This window comes from Eulemur rufifrons, chromosome 21 (assembly GCF_041146395.1).
Source record: "Eulemur rufifrons isolate Redbay chromosome 21, OSU_ERuf_1, whole genome shotgun sequence".
Classification (NCBI taxonomy): domain Eukaryota; kingdom Metazoa; phylum Chordata; class Mammalia; order Primates; family Lemuridae; genus Eulemur; species Eulemur rufifrons.
In genome coordinates, this window is record NC_091003.1 from 4,976,254 (window position 1) to 5,002,224 (window position 25,971).

General features: G+C 37.9%; 1 protein-coding gene across 1 annotated transcript in view; it reads left to right on the forward strand.

Annotated features, from left to right (window-relative positions):
- The first annotated feature begins 497 nt into the window (after positions 1 to 497).
- Positions 498 to 25,971, forward strand: part of MPHOSPH9 (M-phase phosphoprotein 9) — a 43,521-nt gene continuing 18,047 nt past the window's right edge. Inside the window, exons 1-12 of the mRNA XM_069497229.1 lie at positions 498 to 604; positions 2,711 to 2,864; positions 6,419 to 6,508; positions 6,727 to 7,250; positions 8,729 to 8,852; positions 12,339 to 12,429; positions 14,165 to 14,271; positions 17,823 to 17,948; positions 18,115 to 18,575; positions 18,927 to 19,082; positions 23,215 to 23,302; positions 25,529 to 25,744. Of these exons, the coding sequence (XP_069353330.1) occupies positions 498 to 604; positions 2,711 to 2,864; positions 6,419 to 6,508; positions 6,727 to 7,250; positions 8,729 to 8,852; positions 12,339 to 12,429; positions 14,165 to 14,271; positions 17,823 to 17,948; positions 18,115 to 18,575; positions 18,927 to 19,082; positions 23,215 to 23,302; positions 25,529 to 25,744 (2,244 nt within the window). The remainder of the gene's footprint in view (positions 605 to 2,710; positions 2,865 to 6,418; positions 6,509 to 6,726; positions 7,251 to 8,728; positions 8,853 to 12,338; positions 12,430 to 14,164; positions 14,272 to 17,822; positions 17,949 to 18,114; positions 18,576 to 18,926; positions 19,083 to 23,214; positions 23,303 to 25,528; positions 25,745 to 25,971) is intronic.

Sequence of the window (25,971 nt, forward strand, 5' to 3'; positions counted from 1 at the left end):
TTTGCCTATTCTAGATATTTTATAGAAATGAAATCATACAGTATGTGGTCTTTTGTGACTGGCTTCTTTTATTTACCTAGTGTTTTCAGTGTTCATCTACATTGTAGCATGTTTCTTTCCTTTTTATTGCTACATAATGTTCCATTATATGGATAATCCACATTTGTTTATCCATTCGTCTATTAATAGACATTTGATAACATTTTGGTTATTATGAATTATGTTGCTGTCCTTGACAGCATTTGTAAGAAAGAAGTCAAGGTTTCCAAAGCCATGAAAAGACACTTGCTAGGTTTAGTGGCCTTTTATAGTAGTATTTTTTTCCTCATTCATTTTCAGACTCTCTTGGAAGTTTAGGATATTTGGTGGTTCTGAATGTTAGCAACTGAAAATGCCGGTAGACGATGAAGCATCTGAAGATGACACGGATTCAGTTTCCTCAAACAGTCAAAGAACTTTTATTTTCAAATAAAAGAGTATAACAATTTCTGCACATTATGGGAGATTTTGACCTGGTGAAAACCTTACAGAAAGCTTCATCTTCTGTAGAATCTGATATCAAAAATTTTCCCCATTCTCTTGGACTGAACTTAAATACCAATAGGTAAGAAGGGGGTAGATATTCTTTAATGTCACAGCAAATCAAAATAGCTTTATTTGCATAGTTTACCAACTTAACCAAATAGTGTTATAGTTACTGATTTGTATTTGTTTTAAAACAAGAATTATGATTGGGAACTGTTCAGGGATAGTTATTTAAGAATAGTTTCAGTCCTTCCGTGTTTTTCATTTCTCCAAGAAATGTGCTTTTGCATGAGGAACGTTGTGAAAACGTGTTTTGCTAGTTGTAGTTTCCTTTACACTTCTTTTGTTTTTGGTAAATTACAAGCATATCTTTAAAATTTAATTGCCTAAATATTGTTTATACATTTTTAAATTAATGATACAGATAATGTTTTACATTGCAGACATAGTTCACCAATCTCGAAAGTATTAATAGCAATTAAAGTTGAATATTAGGAAGTAAGCAAAAAGCAGAGTCCGAGTAGAAAAAATAGATGTTATCAAACAATGTGCCTCATGCATTGTATTTTTAAACTATTCCATGGTTGGTTGTTTTTAAAAAATTTTTTTATGGCTCCCAACACAGATATCATGGTTGGTTTGTTTTTAATCAGAGCCTGTTTACTTTCAATTTGCACATGGTCTGGCAAGCTTGATTATTTGGTTTCCACATTTATAGTAGCTTAGAAATAGCAAAGAGGCAGGGACCATTGGAGAGGAGATCACCTATAAAAAGCAGGTACAAGAAGGGAAAAACACAGCAGTCTGGGCCTCCTGATAAAGAGGCAAATAGCTTTGTTATTATTTTATTTTATTTTTTAGAGATGAGGTCTCACTCTGTTACCCAGGTTGGAGTGCGGTGGCTCAGCCACAGCTCACTGCCACTTCCAAACCCTGGGCTCAAGCGATCTTCCCGCCTCAGCTTCCTGCATGGCTGGGGCTACAGATGCGCACCACCACACCTGGCTTAAATTGTATATAATAAATAACTTTTTAAAATTGTTCATTCTCTGCCCTTTTCAGGAGGAAGTTAAGATAGCTTAGAAGAATATGTAAAATAAAACGAGAAAGCATAAATTAAAGTAGGGTGAGAGGAAATGGTCCAAAATAGATGTCTGCCACAGTAGTCTATATGTACTTGCTAAAAGTTGGCCAACATTTTGTTTCTTGAATCACTTTGTGGCCCTATTAAAGTCCAGTTCTAGAAGAAATTCCCTTTAGAACATACTGTTTGATTTTTTTTTTTTTTTCTGGAGGAACCTAAATAGGCCTTGCTAATGAAAGTTATGTAATTGAACTTGTCGCCCTTTCATCATGACTGGCAGTTAAATCGGCCACGTTTAAACTCAGTTATAACGACTGTGTAAACCCCTGTCCACAACATGTTATGTTGTTCTTTCCTTTGACTTTTTATTAGTATTTTATCTGCTCCTAACTTTATAATTTTACTATTTTCACCAGTGTTCTCTTTTCAAAAATTCTTTGTGAAGAATGAAAATGACTTTTTGGTGACTGGATTTTAAACAAATTTTAATGTCCTGAATTATACTTTGTTTATAAAACACATCTGAAGTAAACTCATCTCAACTTTGGTAAAGCAGTCCTCCTGGAAGGAAGCAGTGCTATTTTGCACACAAATAAGCTAAATAGGTCACGAATATTTGCTGCTAATTTGCTTGGTGCAGCTTTTATTCAGTGATACCACAGAGATAAGCATCAGCTTATCACACCAAATTAAGGGATCCAATTAATGGGATTTGACTGTAATTGTAGGCAGTAGAAAAAGAATCCCGGCTACACAATGAAGGGCTGTTCTTAAAAGTGGGGTGAGATAATCCTTTGGAGTAATTTAGATCAGAGAAGCTGGACATTTTTCTTACTGTTTAGCACAAACTTTATTTTCTGCCGATACTTTGGACTGTTCTCTCACTTCTAGAGGTCTTTCTCTTGTGTTCTTAAACAGTGCTGTCTTTTCACTGTTATTTCCCTTTTGTGGACAAACTTATCAGATTTTCAACAAATGAGGTGCCATTAGAAGGATTAAATATCAGTGGTTTTGTACTGCTCTGCTAAATCTTGAACTGCTGAATTATTCAACACTTTGGTAGAATGAAGAAAACCGTTTGAATTATTTATGTTTCAGCAGAAATAGTCCCCACCTTAGTACAAATGGGGTATCCTCTTTCTCAGGGAAGACCAGACCATCTGTCATTCAAGGGGCAGTTGAAGTCCTGACTTCTTTAATGCAAGAGCTACAAAACAGCGGAAGAACTGACTCGGAACTTTGGAAAAACTGTGAGGTATCTAGTTTTATTTTTGGAATTTTAATTATATTTAAACATACCTCTACTAAACTCTTAATTATTAGAAACTTATGTCCTGAAGAGCATGACAATTAAGTTATTGTTAACATGTCAAGTATATTAATTGTGGAACAAGATTGAACAAATGTGGAAAAGGTAATCAAAAGTATTTTTTTAAATACATGTGATTAGATATACTAATTTGTATATTAAATGTGAACTAAAATGTCTTTTCAGAGAACTGAAAATCTGAAATTATTAAAATTGTTAGTAATCATAATGTTTTAAGTAACTTATATGGAATTGTTATCATTTTGGAAAAAAAATTCACTTTGAAATATTTTAAATGTTCTAATTATAAATTAAGGCTTCTATTTAGTAACATTACCTTCAGCTGTGATACATTGCATTCTATTGCTTTCAGATCAGTGGTTCTTTGGTCTGTGGGTTAAATTGTGATATAAAAATTTAACAGTTAAAAGAATACGTATATAAATTTTGTTTCATAGAATAATGCTCAAGGTAGACTTTCCCAGCACTAGATTTGGTAATGCTTTATAGAAATGTGTAAAACACTATTAAACTCTTAGTACTAGATTTTGTTTTAAACATTAATCATACTTTTAGAGCCATAATTTGTGTTTTCAGAATGTAGAGTAAGTGGAATGAAAGATTACGTGGTTTAAGAATTCGGTAGCAGCCACTGCTTAGTGTAATTACTTATGTTTATTATCCATGATTATTGAAGTTATAAAAATGACTATTAATATATACTTTAAAAATTTTCATATACTTTTAATGTTTTTTCCATATAACAATCAGTATATGCTAATGCCAAAGACCTCTAAAATGGCATTGTAAATGATGAGATTAAAAATGGAATGTTAGTTGGATAATCGTAGCATTTTGGGAGTCTGAGGCAGGAGGATTGCTTGAGGCCAGGAGTTTGAGACCAGCCTGAGCAAGAGTGAGACCCCATCTCTACAAAAAATAGAAAACTTAGCCGGGTGTGGTGGCAAGCACCTGTAGTCCCAGCTGCTTGGGAGGCTGAGGCAGGAGGGTCACTTGAGCCCAGGAGTTTGAGGCTGCAGTGAGCTATGATGACACTGCTGCACTCTACCAAGACGACAGAATGAGACTTTGTAAAAAAAAAAAAAAAAAAAAAAAAAAAAAATATTTTTAACTTGGACATAATATGATGTATACTTCTGGCCATTTCAGTAAAATTTCTTGAATTTATATATTTTTATAGATTGATTGATTGAGACAGAGTCTTGCTCTGTCACTCAAGCTAGAATGCAGTGGTGGCATCATAGCTCGTTGTAACCTCAAACCCCTGGGCTTAAGTGATCCTCCTGAGTAGCTAGGACTATGAAATTCATATATAATATAACCTACCTGTACCCACTTTAAAAAAAATCAACATACTATCCTAAATGTGATATAAAGGAGAACTAAAAGTTATAATATGTAAGTGCTCAATCACTTCTTCATTGGAAGACACAATGACATAGTCTGATGTTGACCTGTACATAGATTCTCTGTGAGTGCAGCAGCTGCAAACACAGACTGATACAGTGTGATGTGTTGATGATCCAGGTGGTGTGAGCAGCACCTCCATTGGTGACATGCTTTTCTGAAGGGGTGACCAATTTCTGATGAAATTCTGAAACTTATTTGTTTTTGGTGATTTGAGAGCAGTGCAAGATATTTCTTTTATAATATAAAGTGAACAGGATAGCTCTTCATTGCGAAGGACTGTCCTGTGATTTGCATACTTGGACCCTGCCCACTACATGCCAGTGATGCCCCCTCCCTTTGTGAAGACCATGACCCCACAGATTTCTAAAATGCAGTTCCCTCCCCATTGAGATCACTGCTTCACATGCATCATCTTTAAATTTAAAATTAAATCCCCTTGGGGACCTATGAGATGTTATTTCCATTTTATAAATTTGGAAACTGAGGCACAAAGAAATTAAATTTATTTGTCCAGGACCACACAGATTAGTGGAGTGCTGGGAGTTAGAGTGGGAGGGGTGAGAGACAGACAGGTAACAGAGTAAACAAATGAGATACTTTCTGATTGTGGTAAACACTGTGAAGGAAGTAAATAGGGTGACAGGAAAGAGAGGAACTGTTAGGATGGTTGGAGAAGGTGACAGGTTGAAATTGTGGGATGGGAAGACACCAGTCACGTTGTCAGTTGTGGGGAAAGCTTTCCAGGTAGAGGGCCCAGCAAGTACCCTTTCTCCCTTGTGAGGTGGAGACAGTTTTGGCATGCTCAAGGAACAGAAAGGGGCTCACGGGGCAGGTGGGGCAGGCATATTGCAAGCAAGGGACAGAGGGGGCAGGGTGAAGTTGGAGGTGTGCAGGAGCCAGACAGCGCAGGGCCCTGTAAAGAAGAACTAGGCGTGGAAAGACATTGAAAGATTTTAAACAGGGAAGCTAGTTTTCATGGTAGCTACTTAATGATATTGGGTGTTATTGCATGCAGTCTATTGCTGAAAGGATACCAGGCTTTTTTTTTCTTTTTTTTTGAGACAGAGTCTCACTCTGTTGCCCAGGCTAGAGTGAGTGCCGTGGCGTCAGCCTAGCTCACAGCAACCTCAAACTCCTGAGCTCAAGCGATCCTCCTGTCTCAGCCTCCCAAGTAGCTGGGACTACAGGCATGCACCACCATGCCCGGCTAATTTTTTCTATATATATTTTTAGCTGTCCATATAATTTCTTTCTATTTTTAGTAGAGATGGGGTCTCGCTCTTGCTCAGGCTGGTCTCGAACTCCTGAGCTCAAACGATCCGCCCACCTCGGCCTCCCAGAGTGCTAGGATTACAGGCGTGAGCCACCGCGCCCGGCCGATACCAGGCTTAAGATTGAATTTATCCTTCTGGAGAGCTCCAGGCCCCCTCTCTTGTCATATTTTGGCATACTCTCGTCAGGACAGTGCTCTTGTGAATCAGGATGGACTGTGACCTACAAGGGGGCTGTGAAGGGAGTCACAGGCAGTTCCATTGGTTTTCTAAGTCACTTTTTCATTCCTTTTTTTCCCCAGCTCTGCATTGCTTGGAAACACTGTAATATCTGATGTTAAAAGAGTCTTTTACTTGAAGAACAAATAAATTAAATTAGGGGTTAAATTCTTATAATACCAAACTATTTCTTATTTTGGGATGTGGGATACTTTTTCTGGGTACAATGTTAGTGTTCAAGAACATCATTAGCTGTTTTGAGGAAGAGTGAGGAACTTAAGACAAATATAAAGTGTAACTACCAGTTCTTGATTAATCAGAAATGATAGCAGATGACATCAAATTAAGATTCCATTTGAAAAATAAGATGTACCCAGATCACAGGTTACATAAGAGAGAGCTACCCAAGCCTATGTCCTTGGATATTTTGCATTAAATATATTTTTATAACTGTTTAATCTGGCTTATAAATTTTACATTTAAAATTACTTTAAAAAGGGCCCTTTTCACTGGAGGAATTTTTCTATGAAATATGAAGTTAAAAATTATTTTTAACTAATACATTTTATAATTTAATAGACCAGGTGGTTACAACTATTCAATTTGGTTGAAAAACAATGCCAAGAACAGATAGTTGCCCAGCAGGAACAGTTCCACAACCAAATTCAAGTAAGTTGTCACTTATTTTGATTCCTTTTTTTATATTTGTAAGATTTGCAGAAAAACCAATTAATACATTGTATCAATTTTGTTTAGAAACTAAAGATAAAGCATATTACCATTAGGGTAATATTTTGTCATATTTTGAAACATGATATTTTCATAACATTTACAAAAATGTGATATTTAGTATACTCTTACCCAAATCTATAACTTTTTATTTCCAGCGTATACAAGAGGAGATAAAAAATTTAGTCAAATTACAGACGAGTAATGCTTCCTGGACTTCCTATGATAGAAGTTCTTCATGCAAACAAGTGTCTTCAGAAAGTCAGATGGGTTTTTTTTCTGAAAACAGTGAGAGAAATGAATCTGTTATCAGTTACCCTAAATCTAAAGAACCTGAAATGTATCAAGAAACGTCCTCATCACAACCAGACTGTAACATGGACAGTAGCTCAGTGAGCAGTGGATATGGTACCTTTTGTGTCTCAGCGTTAAATACATACAAACTTAAAGACCCTAAAGAGTTCATGGAACACACAGATGTTTCTGAAGGACAGTACGTAGCACCTGTGGTGCAGCCTGATGCGCTTGTAGACAGCGTGAAAAACAAGGGTTTTTATATACAGACTACCCAAGAGTTTGGTGCATCTTTAAAGGAAGATATTTCCATTTTTCCTGGTGAATTTGAACATAATTTTCTTGGTGAAAATAAGATTTCTGAAGTATACAGTGGAAAAGCAAATAGGTAAGTAGAATTTCTCCGCTGAAGGGAGTTTTATTTATTACTTTTTTTTTTTTTTTGAGACAGTCTTTCGCTCTGTTGCCTGGGCTAGAGTGCAGTGGCGCCATCATAGCTCACTGCAGCCTCAAATGCCTGGGCTTCCAAAGTGCTAGGATTACAGGTGTGAGCTACCAAGCCTGGCCTGTTTTTGACATTTATAATCTAGTAAATAGAGTCCCTTTTATTTGGACTAGAATAGAATGAGATGTATTTGAACATTTATCGGTTTTACCGTCAAATCAAAGTCTTGGCGAGATACGGTAGCAACGTGGTGAGACACCCCCATCTCTACCAGGGAAAAAATCAAAGTCTTTTGTGGGACATAATGGCATGTGCCTGAAGTCCCAGGTACTCGGGCCCTGTGGCATGAGGATTGCTGAAGCTTAGGAATTCGAGACCAGTCTGGGCAATACAGTGAGACCCTGCCTCAAAAGAAAAAAAAAGTCTTTTATTTGTTGCCTGTAGAAAATTGAAATAAACAAAGCACACTATATACTAGGGAGAAATGACTTTCTTCCCATTAGCAATGTTATAAGATTACTAAACTCTTAAAGGAAGCCTTGCCAGAAAAATGCCTTTATTTTCTAGTCATTATAAACCTGCCAAAAGTTAGAGGACAGGACTGTATTAATAGTGGAATTTTGTCACACATGTTCACGTGATTTGTAACAAAAATTATGTACAGGCATACCAAATTTTATGTTTTATATATGAGAAGAATTTTTGTAAGTTTGATGACATTTTGATGACTGATGATTTGGGAGACTTTTTAGTAAACTGTGGATGAATGTTTGTAAAACAAATCTTTTAAAATTTTGTAGTTTATTCTAATTTTTCAGTTTTATATCTCTGAAATGTGTCATCCAAAGTAAGGTATTTAGCTATACAGCAACACAAATCTTATTTACTAAGTATTGATATAAATACTCTAATAAATATGCTTTTACTATAGAGAGAGTTTTAGCATTTGGGGGGTACGAATGTGCTGGTTTTTGCTTTATGGCTACAGATGCTATGTATTGTTAATTACTGTTAGTCTTTTTATTTTTTTTAATTTTTTTTATTTTTTAGAGACAGAGTCTCACTCTGTCACCCAGGCTGGAGTGCAGTGGTGCGATCACAGCTCACTGCAGCCTTGAACGCCTGAGCTCAAGTGGTCCTCTCGCCTTAGTCCCCCAGTAGCTTGGACTATAGGCTCATTTTCAAAAATTTTTTGTAGAGATGGGGTCTTGCTACGTTGCCTAGGCTGGTCTTAAATAGTCTTTTTGTTTACTTTGCCTTTGATAGTAAGAAATTGAAAAAAGAAAGTGAATTATTTAGTAATAAAAATCCATCATCTTTTCACTGAAAAAACAAACCATTTTCTCCTGACACAGTATCTATTGGTGTTTAGCTTTATATGTGAATGACAGCATCTAAGTTTGGTTTTTCTTCTGAAATAGTACATCTGTAACGTCATGGGCACAAAGGCTGAAGCAGAACCAACCAAAGAGAGCACATGTAGAAGACGGATGTTCAAGATCTAAGCCAGCAAATGAGCAAAGCAAGAAACCACCAGCTGAGAGAGTAGGTGACCAGTCACTTTCTCCTGGCATGCTTCCGCTACTGGTGATTATGCTGGGCTTACTGCACGTTTATCGACAATATTTTCCCTTTCTTTGGTATTGTTAATTTGTTCATTTACAGATCTTTCTCTTGCTGACTCAAAAGATTGGAAATAATGATTTGCTATAAGTATAGCTTCTTTAGTAGGCTGGAAATCAAAGCTAATGATGGATAAAATACTATAAAAAACGAATCATTTATAAAGGTCCTATTTCTCTTTGTACTGCAAATGTTTACATTGCCAGAGAGTAATCCATTTAATTGTTTTTAAAAAACCTTCAAATAATTTATGTTACTATCAGGTTGTAAGAAGTAACACTGAATATTGAATACTTTAAGAAGCCTTTATAAAAAAAAAAGTATAGGCCAGGTGAAGTGGCTCACGCCTATAATCCCAGCACTCTAGGAGGCAGAGGCGGGAGGATCACTGGAGGCCAGGAGTTTGAGACCAACCTGAGCAAGAGGGAGACCCCATCTCTACTAAAAATAGAAAAAATTAGCCAGGTGTGGTGGCAAGAGCCTGTAGTCTCAGCCATTCAGAAGGCTGAGGCAGGAGGATCGCTTGAGCCCAGGAGTTTGAGGTTGCTGTGAGCTAGGCTGACGCCACGGCAGTCTAGCCTGGGTGACAGAGAAGACTGTCTCAAAAAAAAAAAAAGTTAAGTTGAAATTTGGACAATACTGAATTTTTAATCCAAGTTGTAAGAAATTTAATTAAGTTTCAATACATCTTTATAGCACTTGTTGGCCTAAATTGTCACAGCATAGCATTGTTTAATACAATATGTTGAAATTGCAAAATCTATTCTCTCTACAAACCAGATACCTTTAGAAATTGATCATGTCTTGATCATCTAAACATAGTCTTTCCATCATTCTGTGAAAAAGATTTGTTAACGAAGTCATAAGACTTCCCTCAGCCTTCGTAAGGCACTATTTATCCTTTATGTCAATAAATTTTCTTCAATTCATGATATTTAGGCTTCCTGATAGCACCATTCTTTGAACTTTCTCAGGTTTGTGTTGAGGAGGAGGAAGGTGAAGGAAATAAAGTTCCATGAACCACAAAAGCTTCTGTGGCCTAGGGAAGCCCTTTAGTACCACGTTGGTAGTTCTGTTCTACAAAGGCCCTTAGGTTTACTGTGTTGCTAGTTGTACTGTTTTGGCCCTGCATGCCATCAAGGATGGTATATCGTTTTTTGTTACGATAGCATAAAAACATTTGGAAACTGGGGTGAAAACTGCTCTTTTTCATTGGAACAGGTTGGCATAAAGGGAGAATGTTTTTGTACGTAGTAGTTTCGTTTCTTCTGTTTTTTAAGGTTAAAACTAAAACTCTGTGGCGACTTTTCCACTTCTGACAAATTTTGAGTTTGTGGTTATGTCCTTGGTGGATTCACTGGTTTTCTTGCTGTCTTTTGTTGTTTGTAACTCAATATCTATTTGGTGTAGCCCAAGGGTTCCTGAACTTTGCAGTACATTAGAATCACCCGAGGAGACTTAAAAAAAATCTCCTTATCCTGACTGCTGATCCCCGGTGTTCTGACTTCTTCCCTGAGGGGCATGACCTGTGCATCATGAGTTTTAAACCTCAGGTGATTCTGATACGTACTAAAGTCTGGCAACTGCTGGCCTCGCCTGCCTTTCCCCCTCAGCCAGATCTGCTGCCCAGTGGCCTGGCAGGTGGACTGAGAAGTAGCCTTCTCCCGTGACTAGTCGGGGAGAGTAGGGGCTCTGAGCAGGCAGTGATTCCTTCTGAATCTTTCTCTTTATTGATCATCTCCTGGACAAGCTTTATTTTTCCTTTTTTTAGGTGAATAATATATTTGATATTAAATCATTAGGGAAAATCAAATTTGTTTGATATGTCTGAGCGTTAAATGATCTTGCACTTGTGGTTGGTGAATCAGACAGCATTCCTGAAATGCATTTCTTACCTTCATAATTCTGGATTTTATAAAAGTTGGAACTTTCCTCTTTATTTGCTCCTTTTTTTCTCATTGTTTTTAGTTTCTTTGTAAATCAGGGAATGCTTGTTACCAGAATTCTCTTCTGATCCAATTTTCTTTTTGTACATTGATATTAATAGCTTATTTTGGGTAATAGCTACTTTGAAGTACATCTTGAAATTGTATATTGTTTAGCAAAAGGGTTTTCCAAAGCTCAAGTAGTTCTTTGTTTCTTTGGACCTTTGTCTTGGACAGACTTGACTTTTGCATTTCACAGGCTGAAGGACTTTTTGGAGGTTTTTCAGATGGACTAGTACATTGAAACTAATGAAGATCCTTGTGTTAGGCTTAGGCCAGCTTCTTGGACTAAGAGAGTTTACATTTAGAAGGGCTTTTCACGGCACCCTACTTTTATTTTCATTAAAAGCTGGGCCTGTTTTGTTCAGTGGATGCCTTGTTTGCCCAGAGGAGTGCAGCAGGCAGCTCTGTAAGGTAAGCGCCGCAGCCCACTGTGTGCGTCAGCCAAGAGCATTGAATGCACCTCAGAATCGGGATGAGGACAAAATACTTTATTTGGGATTATTTGACTTAGACTTCTCCAGTCACCTTTACCGGCCTTAAGTACTGAGACAAATTCAAACAGGTAGGAGTTTTATAGAAAACAAGAGATGACTTAGGAATGTCTCTCAATGAAAAAGAGGCTAAGTGGTACCTTATAAGGCTGATGGATTAATCCCTGTTCTTGGCAAATAGAATGTCACCCTCTCAGTGTGTTCTCACTTTTGCAGTGGGTTCGTGGGTGCTTGTAAGCATTTACAACTTGTATACTTTTAACAGGAATTAAAAGTTTGTTAATGGAACTGATAAGAAAAATTCTCATAGAAATGTTCTTGCCACATATCTCTGAAAATATATTTCTTGTGACAATGTCAGAGATACTGTGAGGAGAGATTTGCTCAGAATTTTTATTAGAATTGATAAGCATTTTTAGCCTTTTCTGGGACTAAAAACCAATTATTTGTATGTAAGTCTAATATTTTAGGTTCATATCACTCATTTGTGGTTTTCAGAGTTAATTTGACTTACTGTATTAATAGTTGTAATGATAAAAATGAATTATCGTGGCTTTTATATGAACTTTTATACTAAATGACTTTAATTTTATGCACCTCAAGTTTTTTTTGGAAGTAGGTGACAAATTATGAGTACATTTTAGGTCTGAACTCATTAAATAGCACTTGCCCCCAATTTTCTCCTTCCAGCTCCACAGAGAAAATAACTTACAAAAAATAAACTTTGTAAATTATACAAGAAAAGAAAATCCTTCACTGTTAATGCCTATCATTTTGCATTCTTGTAACCATGGGGAAACCAGGCTTTCCTGTTTCTTCATGAACCTTCTGGAGGTTTCTGTCTGGGTTTGACGCCTGGCTCTTGGGTCAGCAGTTTGTGCCTAATGATTTTTAGCTGTCAACCAATAGTTTTCTTTCTTGAATTGTAGTCTGACTTTGCTGCTGCTTCACATCCTTGTGGTTTTTATCTCAGTAAACCAGATGAAACTCCAAATTCTTGGATGTCTGATTCAGGAACAGGTATGGTACTTACATTTTTAAACAGTTTTTTTTTTTTTTTTTTTTTCAATAACTCATCTACATTTCTCATCAGGGGGTGATAATCAGATACAATATATTATCGTGGTTTTGTCAGTGTTTTATGTGTTGTGGCGTTCCTCTGATAGCTCTGACTTTCTTACTTAATTTGTCGCAAGTTCTGTGAAGACAGAATGAAGTACTTTTACAATTATCTCAAATACCTGCAAACATCATTTTAGCCTTTTTCAGGTGCTCCAAAATGAATTAATAAATTCAAACCCTCTGTAAGCCACTTTTTACATGCCCTGGTGAGCTTTTTCTAGTCTTAATGGGTTTATATACTGACTCCTTTTTTTTTTTTTCCATATCCCACATCCAGTTCATCAGGATGAATTCAGCTTTGTCTTGCAAAAATTTCCAGAATCCAGCCACTTCTGACAACCTCCACGGCTACCACCCTAATGGTGCCCCCCCAATCCGTCACTTGGGTGGCTGCAAGCTTCCTAAACAGCCTCCCCGCTTCCACCCTTACTTACATCTGTCAGTCTGTTCTCAACACAGCAGCCAAAGTGATCCTTTTAAAAGAGAAGTCAGATCATGTGACTCCTCTGCTCAAAACTCTGCAGTGGCTGCCTGTGTCTCTCAGAATAACAGCCAGAGTCTTTATAGAGGCCCGCGAGGCCCAGCTGATCCAGACCTGATAACTCTTTGATCTCACTTTCTACGACAGATGCTCCTTGACTCATGGGGGTTATGTCCTGATAAATATGGGACATTGAAAATATCGTGTCGAAAATGCATTTAGTATACCATGCTACCAAACATCATAGCTCAGTGTGCTCAGAACATATACATTAGCCTACAGTTGGGTAAAATCATCTAACATAAAGCCTATTTATGTGTTGAATATTTTATGTAATTTATTGAATACCGTACTGAAAGTGAAAAACAGAATGGTTGTATGGGTACTTAACGTACATTTTCTACTCAGTGCCCATTGCTTTTGTACCATTGTAAAGTCAAAAATTTGTAAATTGAACCATCATAGGTCAGGGTCCATCTGTACTCTCCCTTTCTGTGCTAGAGCAGGGAGGCTGTTTGCTCAAATATGCCACATGTGTTCTTAGGACTTCTGCACTGGCTGCTGCTTCTCCTTGAAATGTTCCCCCCAACTCCGCCTCCCCCCCACCCCACCCCACCCCCCGTTGTGGGGGAACGTCCTCATACATGGCTAAAATGCCTAACTCCCTCTTAATTGTTATACTCTCAGTGAGCCAACCCTGATCAGCCTATTTGAAAATAGTGTCTGCCCCCCCCAGCTACAAAACCCCGTTAATCCCATTTTAAAATTTAATCAGAGTGCTTACCACCTTTGCACATACTGTATATGGGGTGTAATTTACTTGTTATTCGTGTCTTACTCCTCCTGCCTCCCTAGCCTGGCACTGTAGGTGCTCGGTAAACATTTGAATTCTTTGCATTGATTCCATATGTCTGTACTACTCGTAAAGAAATCATCTATTTTAAAATATATTTTAAATTGTGCTAATTCATCTTGACTTTTAATAATATTTCAGCTTTAAATATTAGTATCAAGTTAGGACTCTTACATGGTAAAGCATTCATGTGACTCTTTTCCCATCAAAATTCAACTTGCTTTAACCAGATAGCCAAAAACCAGTTTCTTCGTTCTCTTTCTTCATGCTTTTTTATTCTGTGTATTTGTGCACGTTAGGACTGACTTACTGGAAATTAGAGGAGAAGGACACGTATCACTCTTTGCCTGAAACTTTAGAGAAGACTGTTGTACCGTCATCCTCCATAGATATGTTACCCGGGCAGGTAACTTAAAAACACATTGTATGTTTGTGTGTATTTGTGTTTTACAATTGTTAAGTACTCCATTATGAATTTTTTATTTTTCAACTTCAGAAATACTGGAAAAAGCATGGGCTGTAGAATCATACTTACCTGTTTTCAAATTCTGTCTCTGTCATTTATTCTCTGTGTAATCTTAGGAAACTACTTAAAAATGGACTTAAAAATATTGGTTAGTGTTTAGTGAAATTAAATGGTTTGTACCTACTAATTTATATGTAGTAGATCCTCAGCTATTAACTTCCTCGCCTTTTCCCAGACCTGGTATTGATTTTTAATCCTATTACACCTCCCACTGATCCATTTGTACCGTAATTATGAGCAATTTAATTTGTTGTATTAATTTTCTTTGAGCAAGAAGTGTCAACTTCTTAAGTTTCAGAGCAAAAAATTAAACTGTTCGGTATGTGTACATCATCAGTGTGCATATTTCACGTCTGTATTTTGATCAGGTAATGAGAGTGTAGGTTGGGAAAAGCGGAGATACAATTAAAGTAACCGCGAGACATGTAAAAGTGATGTGTACAGACGGGGCAAAGGGGGCACCAGTGCAACGTCTGCATTAGAGTAGCGCAGTGTGACAGGAACCGACACTCCGTACTTGAGGAAAGGGAGGGGATGAACACAGAGAGACATGAAGCGGCAGGGAGGCGAGGTGGGCGGCGCACGGAGGGCTGCAGGCTCTGCCGCTGCGGGGCTCCCTGGGACTTCTCTCCAGCAGCAGTGCGTTTGCTTGCGCTGCACTGTGCTCAGTCTCAGATGCCATCAGTCTTAAGGCTTCCCATTTCATATTCTACCAACAAAAGAAACTTAAGAATTAGGATGATGTGATGCTTTCTTACCACTTTAGAATTTATATTTTATTATGGGAAGAGCTTTTAGACTTAAACAGATTTTTTTGTCATATAACTCTTATACATACTTTAAAAAGAAAAACAAATGAAATAAGAATGGCTAAAACTTCTCCTCAGAGGCCTACACTTCTCTCTTTTCAACTCAGTGTTGGTTTCTGTGTTTTTCCAACATGCTGTCTTCCTTCAGGGCACCAAGAGCATTGGTGATTTGGGTTTGTATTTTTTGTGGGTTTTTTTTTTTGTTGCTCTTGTTGTATTTTTTTTTTTTTTTTTTTAAGAATAAGACAGAGGGGTCTTACTCTGTCACCCAGGCTGGAGTGCAGTGGTGAGATCATAGCTCACTGTAGCTTTGAACTCCTGGGCTCAGGTGATCCTCCCACCTCAGCCTCCTGAGTAGCTAGGACTATGGGTGTGTACCACCATGTCCAGCTAATTTTTTTTATTTTTTTAATTAATTTATTTTTCTTTTCTTTCTTGTTTGAGGCAGAGTCTTGCCCTGTCACCCAGGCTAGAGTGCAATGGCATCATGCTAGCTCACTGCATCCTCCATCTCCTGGGCTCAAGCGATCCTCCTGCCTCAGCCTCCCGAGTAGCTGGGACTACAAGTGTGCACCACCATGCCTGGCTAACTTTTTAAAAAAATTTTTATAGAGACAGGGGTCTCATTGTTTTGCCCAGGCTAGTTGCAAACTCCTGGCCTCAAGCAATCCTCCTGGTTTGGCCTCCCAAAGTGCTGAGATTACAGATGTGAGCCACTGTGTCTGGCCCAGCATTTCTTGAGAAAAGAACGAAAGGCCTTGGTGCTGTGGTGCTGAGTTTTTACCTGGCTTAGTGATCATGTAGGACTAGCTGACTTTTGACTCCCAGACGGAGACTGTTGCTAAACACATCTGACTGGCCCTTCCCTTAAATAGTGGCCCTTAGGTGTTCCATTGTAGTCTCCAGGATTGTCTTCTATTAATTACAAGAGGCATCCTCACTTCAGAGATGTTAAAATATGAAAAGAAAACATAAAAGTGGTGAAAAATGGTACCTTTTATTACCATGAGTTCTAAATAGAATAACTCCAGCTGTTTGCCCGAGCAATGAAGCAAGGACTGCCCGGGCTGCAGCTGGAGCCAGAGTGCTGCTGCTTGTCATAAGCTTAAGTCTTGAAAAGGCTGCTTCGGTTTGTTGGTATGTAAAGAGTAAAATTCCAAAGCAGGATTATGGGAATTGTACATTTTAAGAGTTTAGATTTAGCAAATTAATGCCTTTAATTCACACACTAAAAGTATAATTAATTGTTTTTTATTCATTAGCTAGTTATAGGGTTTATCAAAAAGTATTAATTCATGGTGCTCTGCAGCCTGTGTAGGGTCTGGGAATGAGACATAAGTTTAAAGCTGTAAGATGAATGTGTTCTTTCACTGCTTTCAGTGTATATCTTGTTGAATCTTCAGTGTCATTTGAGACAATGTTAAGTTTAACTTTGAAGCCCAGGGTTAATTGGTACACACCCCACAATATGTCCCACCTTGAAATAGTAGCTCACTGCAACCTCAACTCCTGGGCTCATGTGATCCTCATGCCTCAGCCTCCTGAGTTGCTGGCATTACAGGCACATGCCACTATGCCCAGCAAATTTTTCTATTTTTTGTAGAGACAGGGTCTTGGTCTTGTTCAGGCTGGTTTTGAACTGACCTCAAGTGATCTTACCACCTTGGCCTCCCAGAGTGCTAGGATCACAGGCAGGAGCCACTGTGCCCAGCAAGCCCAAAGATTTAATGTTTGGACCTTTGACCTCTTTGCATTTCTAGCGTAGAAAAGCTAGCTGATTTCAAGCTTTAGAAATTAGAGTCGTGGCTCACACCTGTGATCCCAGCACTTTGGGAGGCTGAGGGGAGGATTGCTTGAGCCCAGGGGTTGGAGACCAGCCTGAGCAACATAGCAAGATCCCATCTCTACAAAAAATTTTTAAAAAGTTAGCTGGGTGTAGTGACATGTGCCTGTGGTCCTAACTATTCAGAGGCCAAGCCAGGAGGATCGCTTGACCTCAGAAGTTCGAGTTTGCAGTGAGCTATGATCACATCACTATGCTCCAGCCTGGGCAACAGAATGAGACCCTGTCTGGGAAGAAAAGGGTCATAGCTTCTTATTTTACTTATGAAAAATGGGGTTTATTTTCACTGGGTAACTTCTTAACACTTTTTTGTCTGCAAACTGTTTTTTAAACAAACATATCTATCACAACATCGATGAGGAACTCTTGATACTTATCCCTGAGTCACTCTAAATTAATTTGGCCAGAATTTTCTCATCCTGCTTCAATCATTCATTATGAAGTCTTTTCTTACCTCACAACATGATTTTTATTCTGAGTGGGGAGACTACCAAATGATTTTATTCTTTACAAGTGTTCATAGCCTGCTAAATATTAATAATTAAGGTGAAATTATCCCTTTAATATTCATTTTTAGGAGATAGGAAAATGATTTAATTCTGAAGGAGACTCTTAGTAATAGGCAGTGACTTCCACACTTGTGTTGTAAGTCTGACAGTCTAGATTTTCAATTTGTTTAAAATGTCTCAAAAATATTTTTATGGTGCTGATTTTGATACCAGTCGATTTTTTTCATTGTTGATAATACCATTTAAATAATTTTGTTTTATATTTTAAAGCCTAATACTAGTAATGAGATGAAGCTACCATCCCTGAAGGATATTTATCATAAAAAACAAAGGGAAAACAAGCAGTTACCTGAGAGGAATCTCACTTCTGCTTCCAACCCAAATCATCCTCCAGAGGTAAAGTTGTGAACAGTCTGTGGAGTGAAAATGAACATTGCTTCCTGACTCTAACTTCTATTAAGCTTATTTTCTCTAGGAGACCTAAAGCCTACTCATTTAAAAACAAGCAAGCAAAAACCGAATACTGAGGGTAAGACCTTACTGTTGTCTGTCTGGTTTCCAGGTACTGACTCTAGATCCCTCATTACACATGAAGCCAAATCAGCAGATTTCAGGGATTCAGCCACATGACTTTTTGAATGCCCTTGATGACAGAATATCCTTTTCACCAGACTCTGTTCTAGAACCTAGTATGTCTAGTCACTCTGACATAGACTCATTTTCACAAGCAAGTAATATTGCTTCTCAGTTATCTGGATTCCCCAAATATCCTGCAAATACAAAAGCTTGCCCAGTGGACTCTTGGAAAAGTCATGCATTCCAAAACGAAAGCAGGACCAGCTCCACGTTTCCTTCTGTATATACTATCACCAGTAATGATATCTCAGTCAACACTGTGGATGAAGAAAACACTGTCATGGTAGCTTCCGCCTCTGTCAGTCCATCCCAGCTTCCAAGTACAGCCAGCGGGGTCCCAGAGTGCATTTCGTTGACTTGCGTGGAAGATCCTGTGATACTGTCCAAGTATGTATTTCAGTGAATGGCTTGTAATGTAAATAGATTTTCTGTGATATCTGAATGATGAAATGATTTTTATTGAACTTCAACAATGTATAAAATCGTAGAGATAGCATTTTAAGATAGAGCATATAAAAATCTTTTTTTTACTTTATTATCAACTTTTTTTTTTATTTCAGAACACCTCAAGGAACATATTGTCAACTTTTTATATATTCATCTTTTATTTATTTTGTGGGTGTGCAAAAGAAATATACTGTTTTTTAATTGCAAGAATTATTGTGATCTTGGTTTCTCTTATGGGATAGACAGGAAGGATATACTTTACTAACATATTTTTTCACTTCTCACCAACAGGATTAGGCAGAATCTGAAGGAAAAGCATGCCCGACACATAGCAGATCTTCGAGCTTATTATGAATCAGAAATAAGTAGTTTGAAACAGAAGCTGGAGGCAAAAGAAATCTCTGCAGTTGAAGACTGGAAAAAAACCAATCAAATTCTTGTAGACAGGTAAAACTTAAATTTTACTGTAAAGTTAATGTTTCTCCACCTTGAAGATATTATTTCTATGAAAGTATAATATGTTGTAATAATAAAACACTTTGAAGACATATACTTTGGATTTGAAATTTTAACACAGACATGTTTGCCTAAGTAATTATTTTTAAAGATCGAACCAATCTCTTATACACTGAGATAAAGCCATTTTTTTATATAGGGAAAATACTGAAACAGTTGAGCAGATTTCATATATGCAAAGTGATGTTATTTATGGGAGGGTTAGTACTATGGAATCCTGAATAAGTCTATAACTTATGTCCTGTGACAGTTCTCCACTTTTTCTTATGCCCAGACATGCATAACTTTAAAATACTGTAGTTCTCATGAATGTGTGGAGGCAACCATCCCATTCAAAGAAAACCCATAGAAGCTGGCTGTGGTAGCTCATGCCTGTAATCCTAGTACCTTGGGAGGCTGAAGTGGGAGGATCACTTGAGGCCAGGAGTTTGAGACTAGCCAGGCATGGTGGTATAGGCCTGTAGTCCCAGCTACTCAGGAGGCTGAGGCAGAAGGATCAAAGAGCCCAGGAGTTTGAGGTTGCAGTGAGCTATGATCATGCCACTGCTCTCTAGCTCAGGCAACAGAGTGAGACTGTGTTTTAAAAACAAAATAACCACCAAAACAAAAACCCCAATAGACATGCAGGGAAGAGTGACTTTATATTGGAGATGGCTTTATACCTATTTTAGAGAGAATCAGTCACAAAATTTGATGTTTTCACTGGTATTAGTAATAGAGTTCTTGCAAAATACTTTACAATTAAATGAGATTTAAACAGACTGAAAATTGCAAGTTTAGATGATAGCAAGGAGGTCTTCTTTGATGCAGAAAAGATAAAGCCACTTTCAGAGAGCTTAGGAATGAACTAAAATCTTCCATCCAGTTAAGTTTAACTTTCAGAATCATGAGAGAAGTAGCCTTTATACTAAGTAGTTATTGGTTGCCGTGGTAGTTAATATGGCTGTCTTATTCCTGGACATTTCTACAGCTTTCATTTTGCTTTTGGTGATGGGGTTGCAATGGTAGGGAGAAGTGATTGAAAGAGCCAGACAAAAAAAAAAATGGCAGGTTTAGGTTTTTTGTTGTTGTTGTTTTGGAGACGGAGTCTCGCTCTTTTGCCTGGGCTAGACTGCAGTGGCATCATTTTAGCTCACTGCAACTTTAAACTCCTGGGCTCAAGTGATCTTCCTGCCTCAGCTTCCTGAGTAGCAGGACAGTGTGTGCCACCACGCCTGGCTAATTTTTCTTTTTCTCATTCTTTTTTTTTTTTTTCCGAGATAGAGTCTCACTCTGTCGCTCCAACCAGAGTGCAGTGGCATCATCATAGCTTACTGCATGTAGCCTTAAACTCCTGCGCTCAAGCCATCATCCTACCTCAGCCTCCGTAGTAGCTGGGACTACAGGCCTGTGCCATCACACTTGACTAATGTTTTCTATTTTTGGTAAAGATGGGGGTCTCACTCTTGCTCAGGCTGGTCTCAAATACCTGACCTCAGGTGATCCTCCTGCCTCGGCCTCCCAGGGTGCTGGGATTACAGGCGTGAGCCACTGCGCCTGGCCTAATTTTTTTTTATTTTTTGTGGAGTTGGGGTCTCACTATATTGCTCAAGCTGGTCTCCAATTCCTGGCGTCAAGTGATCCTCCTGCCTCGGCTTCCTAAAGTGCCAGTTTTGTAGGCATGTGCCACAGTGCCTGGCCCAGGTTTAGGTTTTTTAGACAAAAAGAAAAACATAGATAGCAAAATAGCAGGTTAGGGGAATTTGTTTTTTCTTTTAGTTTTTAAAGAAGGCAGAGATGACTATACATACTTCCTGTTGGAAAACAGAATTATGGAAGAAGAAAACAGTGGATTTAAGGTTAAAGACAGGATGCTAAAGAAGGCACCCACTATCAATGATAGCCAATTAAAACATTTTTATGTCTAGAAGATGCTGGAGCGCATAGAGCAATGAGCAAATGCAGGTGAAGCAAACTGGAAGTCAGGATTTTAAGTAAATGGCCGTGTTGTAATAGTTAATAACAGCGGCAATCTTGGGTGAGAGAGTAACTACCACGCAAATGAATAGCAATGCGTTATTTTCTACTACTTCCCAAAAAGGATTTGATCTGGTTTACAGTATAAAAGCTGTGTGTTAGAGGACAGCAGAAACAAAATGAGAAGCTTGCAATCATTTAGAACTGAAGAAATGATTCCCTCAAGACAAAAACCAGTGTTATCAGCACACACACCCATTTTTTCCAACTTAAAATTGTAAATTGGAGAATCCCACTGGTACTGCAAATGGGGCCATTAACACTTATGTTGTTGGGCAGCTGTGATATCAGCTTATTATGTCGCAGTTGCAACTCAGGAGACAGTGATCTTTGGCAGATCAGAATCTGTGTGTTAATGAAAACAGTCAAATACAGTTAGTATACTTATACTTCACTATTAAAGTGATCTTTCAAGAATAGTCTTGTCTGTATTTCATCTCTGAGAGGTGTTAGTGCATAGTGGTTAAGAGGTTGAACTCTGGAGCCTGACTGCCTGGCTTAGACTCCCGGTGTGACTGCTTATACCCCATGTGACTTTCAGTGAGGAACTTCTGGCTTTGTTTTCTCCTCTGTGAAATGGGACCAGTGATAATCCTAACTCACAGGATTATGAAGATGAATGTAAAGTGCTTAATGTAGACCTGGTGTATAATTGGTGCTAAATAAATAAATATTCACAATGCTTCATTAAACAGAGTCAAAATGGTACCTGAATTCTTCTTTGTATTTTGTTATTTTGAGTGTCTGTGATAAATAACTTGAAAAAGTCTTTAATTATAAGTATAATACATTCATGTTAAGTTTGAAATGGTATGGGACGATGTAGTATGAAAATTAAGTCTTGGGGCTGGGTAGGGTGGCTCATGCCTATAATCGTAGCATTCTGGGAGGCCAGGAGTTCAGGACCACCCTGAGGAACATACTGAGACCCCATCTCTATAAAAAATAGAAAAATTAAAGGGGTGTGGTGGGATACACTGTGATAGTCCCAGCTACTCCGGAGGCTGAGGCAAGGAAGATCACTTGAGCCCAAGAGTTCGAGGTTACAGTGAGCTATGATGGTGCCAGCCTGGGCAACAGAGTGAGACCTTGTTTAAAAAAAAAAAAAGTAAGTTTCCCCACTCAACCTCTGTTCTCAACATATCAAACTTAATTTTTTACATCCTTCTAGAAAGCATAATGCATCTATGTGGATAAAGATTTATTTTCATAACTAAGATCAACCTATTTTATGCAGTCTTCTATGTCTTAAAATTTTAATTTCAAATTGTAAAATATACATAACAGAAAATTTGCCATTTTAAGCATTTTACTATTCAGTGGCTGAAGTATGTTCACGTTGTGCAACCATCATCATCATCTATCTCCAGTACTTTTTTTTTTTTTTTTTTTTGGAGACAGAGTCTCGCTCTGTTGCCCGGGCTAGAGTGCCATGGCATCAGCCTGGCTCACAGCAACCTCAAACTCCTGGGCTCAAGCAATCCTCTTGCCTCAGCCTCCCGAGTAGCTGGGACTACAGGCATGCGCCACCATGCCTGGCTAATTTTTTATATATATATTTTGAGTTGTCCATCTAATTTCTTTCTATTTTTTTTTTTTTTTTTTTTTTAGTAGAGATGGGCTCTCGCTCTTGCTCAGACTGGTCTCGAACTTCTGAGCTCAAAAGATCCGCCCGTCTTGGCCTCCCAGAGAGCTAGGATCCAGTAGTTTTTAATCTTGCAAAACTGTACCCATTAAATAATAAGTGCTCATTATTCTCTTTCCCCAGACCTTGGAAACCAGCATTTTATTTTTTTCTGTGTCTATGAATTTGACTACTCGCATAAGTAGAATCAGAGAGTACTTAGTCTTTTTGTGACTGGCTTACTTCACTTAGTATAATGTCTTCAGATTCATTGGGATATATTCTAAAAGGGCATCATGGATCTTAGCTAACATTAGAGAAATTGTTTTATATCATATGTAGAAATCAGTTAGATTTATGTAATACTTTAAAAAGTATTTAATTTTATATTCTAACTGAACCTACTAAATTTATGGTTTTTAGATGTGGCCAATTAGATAGTGCTTTGAATGAAGCTACTAGTCGTGTCAGAACACTTGAAAATAAGAATAACTTACTGGAAATAGAAGTGGTAAGTACTTTTTTTTTGGTAATGGTTCTCGTGGCTTAATGTTAAAAAGCCTTTTTGTTGACTGAACTGGAGATACAAATCAATAATTTTATGATAACATTGGTTGTGTGTTTCTTGTCATCTTTTTAAGGAAGTCTCCTTAAGTTTATATTTTCAGTGCTGCTGGCTTCATGATACTATAAATTTTATCCTTTTAAAATCTTTATTTTTTTAATTGGGATATAATTTACATACAATAAAACTCACCCTTTTAAAGGGTACAGTTAAATGGTTTTAGTATATTTAGAGTTGTGCAACCATCACCACAATCAATTTTAGGATGTTTTCCCTAGTCACAAAGAAACCCACACCCCTTGGCCATCCCTTCGCCTGCTCTATCCTCCCAGCCCTTGGCAACAACTACTCTACTTTGTCTGCGTGGATTTGCCTATTCTCGATGTTGATATGAATGGAATCATGCATTTTGTAGCCTTTTGTGTCTGGCTGCTTTCACTTAGCATAGTGTTCTCAAGGTTTGTCCATGCATAGCACATGTCAGTCCTTCATTCCTTTTTATGGTTAGCTCGTGTTTCCCTGTATGGCAGACCACGATTTGTTTATCCATTCATCAGGTTGTTTCCACTTTTTGGCTGTTGTGAATGATAGCTTGTGTGCAAGATTTTATGTGCATATGTTTTTAGTTTTCTTGCACATACAACTAGTAGTGCATAAACTTTTATTCTTAAATTACTTTTTTTCATGCATTACCAAGTTTTATTCTTCTACACATAACTTTTTTTTTCTTTTTGAACAAAGATCTTTTATTATTCATGTTGTTCCCAATCTTTTAATGTAAAATAATCTTTTAAGGGTCAGTTTCTCAAAGTCCATGTTTACAAGTTTAATTTTTTTTTTTTTTTTGAGTCAGAGTCTCGCTCTGTTGCCCAGGCTAGAGTGCCGTGGCTTCAGCCTAGCTCACAGCAACCTCAAACTCCTGGGCTCAAGCAATCCTCCTGCCTCTGCCTCCCGAGAAGCTGGGACTACAGGCATGTGCCACCATGCCCGGCTAACTTTTCTATATATTTATTTTTAGCTGTCCATATAATTTCTTTCTATTTTTAGTAGAGGCTGGTCTCGAACTCCTGAGCTCAAACAATCTGCCCACCTCGGCCTCCCATAGTGCTAGGATTATAAGTGTGAGTCACCGCGCCTGGCCACAAGTTTAATATCTGTTAAATTATAAAATATATGATGGAATGCTATCATAAAATGAATATGTATGTAGATGAGAGACATATAACCTTATAAACAAAATTTGGATGGAAAATGCCTATTTTGTTCCACATGTTATTTCTGTCTTTGCTTTTTTGGTTATCTTCACCTCTTTCTAAACTGTAAACTTTATGATGTTAGGGACTGTTGTGTTTCTTGTTAATCGTACATTTCTAGCATCCTAGTGCCTCGCATCTAGCAGGTATTCCAAAATGGTTGTTGAATGAATATTAATATATCAGATGCATTTTGAGTTTTCTCTGTTTTCATAGGGTAAGAAATGCTTTTTCCTCCCTTAAATATTAATGTTGGACAACAAAATCCAGCTCTACTTTCAGAATAACTTCCCTAATAGCCATGGTTATTTTTTTCCTCAGAGTGATCCACAGGAGACACTGTCTTAGGCAAGTCCTTGAATCACAATGCCTCAGACACTTTGTGTCTACCTACCTGGAGCTGTTACTCCAGTAGAGTGATCCTTTCTAGACTGTCCCGGGATATAAAAAAAATACTGTTCACTTCTATTTATATATTTTGTTTTATTCTATATATTTTTTTTTTTTTGAGACAGAGTCTCTCTCTGTTGCCCAGGCTAGAGTGAGTGCCGTGGCGTCAGCCTAGCTCACAGCAACCTCAAACTCCTGGGCTCAAGGGATCCTCCTGTCTCAGCCTCCCGAGTAGCTGGGACTACAGGCATGCACCACCATGCCCGGCTAATTTTTCTATATATATTTTTAACTGTCCATATAATTTCTTTCTATTTTTGGTAGAGATGGGGTCTCGCTCTTGCTCAGGCTGGTCTCGAACTCCTGAGCTCAAACGATCCGCCCACCTCGGCCTCCCAGAGTGCTAGGATTACAGGCGTGAGCCACCGCGCCCGGCCTTATTCTATATTTTAATGCCAATAATTTGCCACTTTTGAGACATCTATTTCTCATTTAAAAGAATTTATTATGTTTGATCTTTATTTTTTAGAATGACTTGAGAGAACGCTTCAGCGCAGCCAGCAGTGCCTCCAAAATTTTGCAGGAACGAATTGAGGAAATGAGAACAAGTAATAAAGAAAAAGACAATACCATCATTCGACTAAAATCTAGACTGCAGGATTTAGAAGAAGCATTTGAGAATGCTTACAAACTCTCAGATGATAAAGAAGCTAGGCTAAAACAAGAAAATAAAATGTTTCAAGATGTAAGTAACAAATAATGGCAGCTTAACATCATGGTTGGCTAGAAGTAATATGTTTAGAAAATGTACTTTTACAAGCTATTATGACTTTTCCCATAACTTTGCCATAGCTGCAAATACATACCCTCCTGTTGGAGCTGGTTGTGTCTTACCTTGCAGCAAGAAGTCAGAGCTTTAGAACGATGGCCTCATTCCCCTGCTGTTCTGTGTCTAGCAGGTCAACTTTGAAG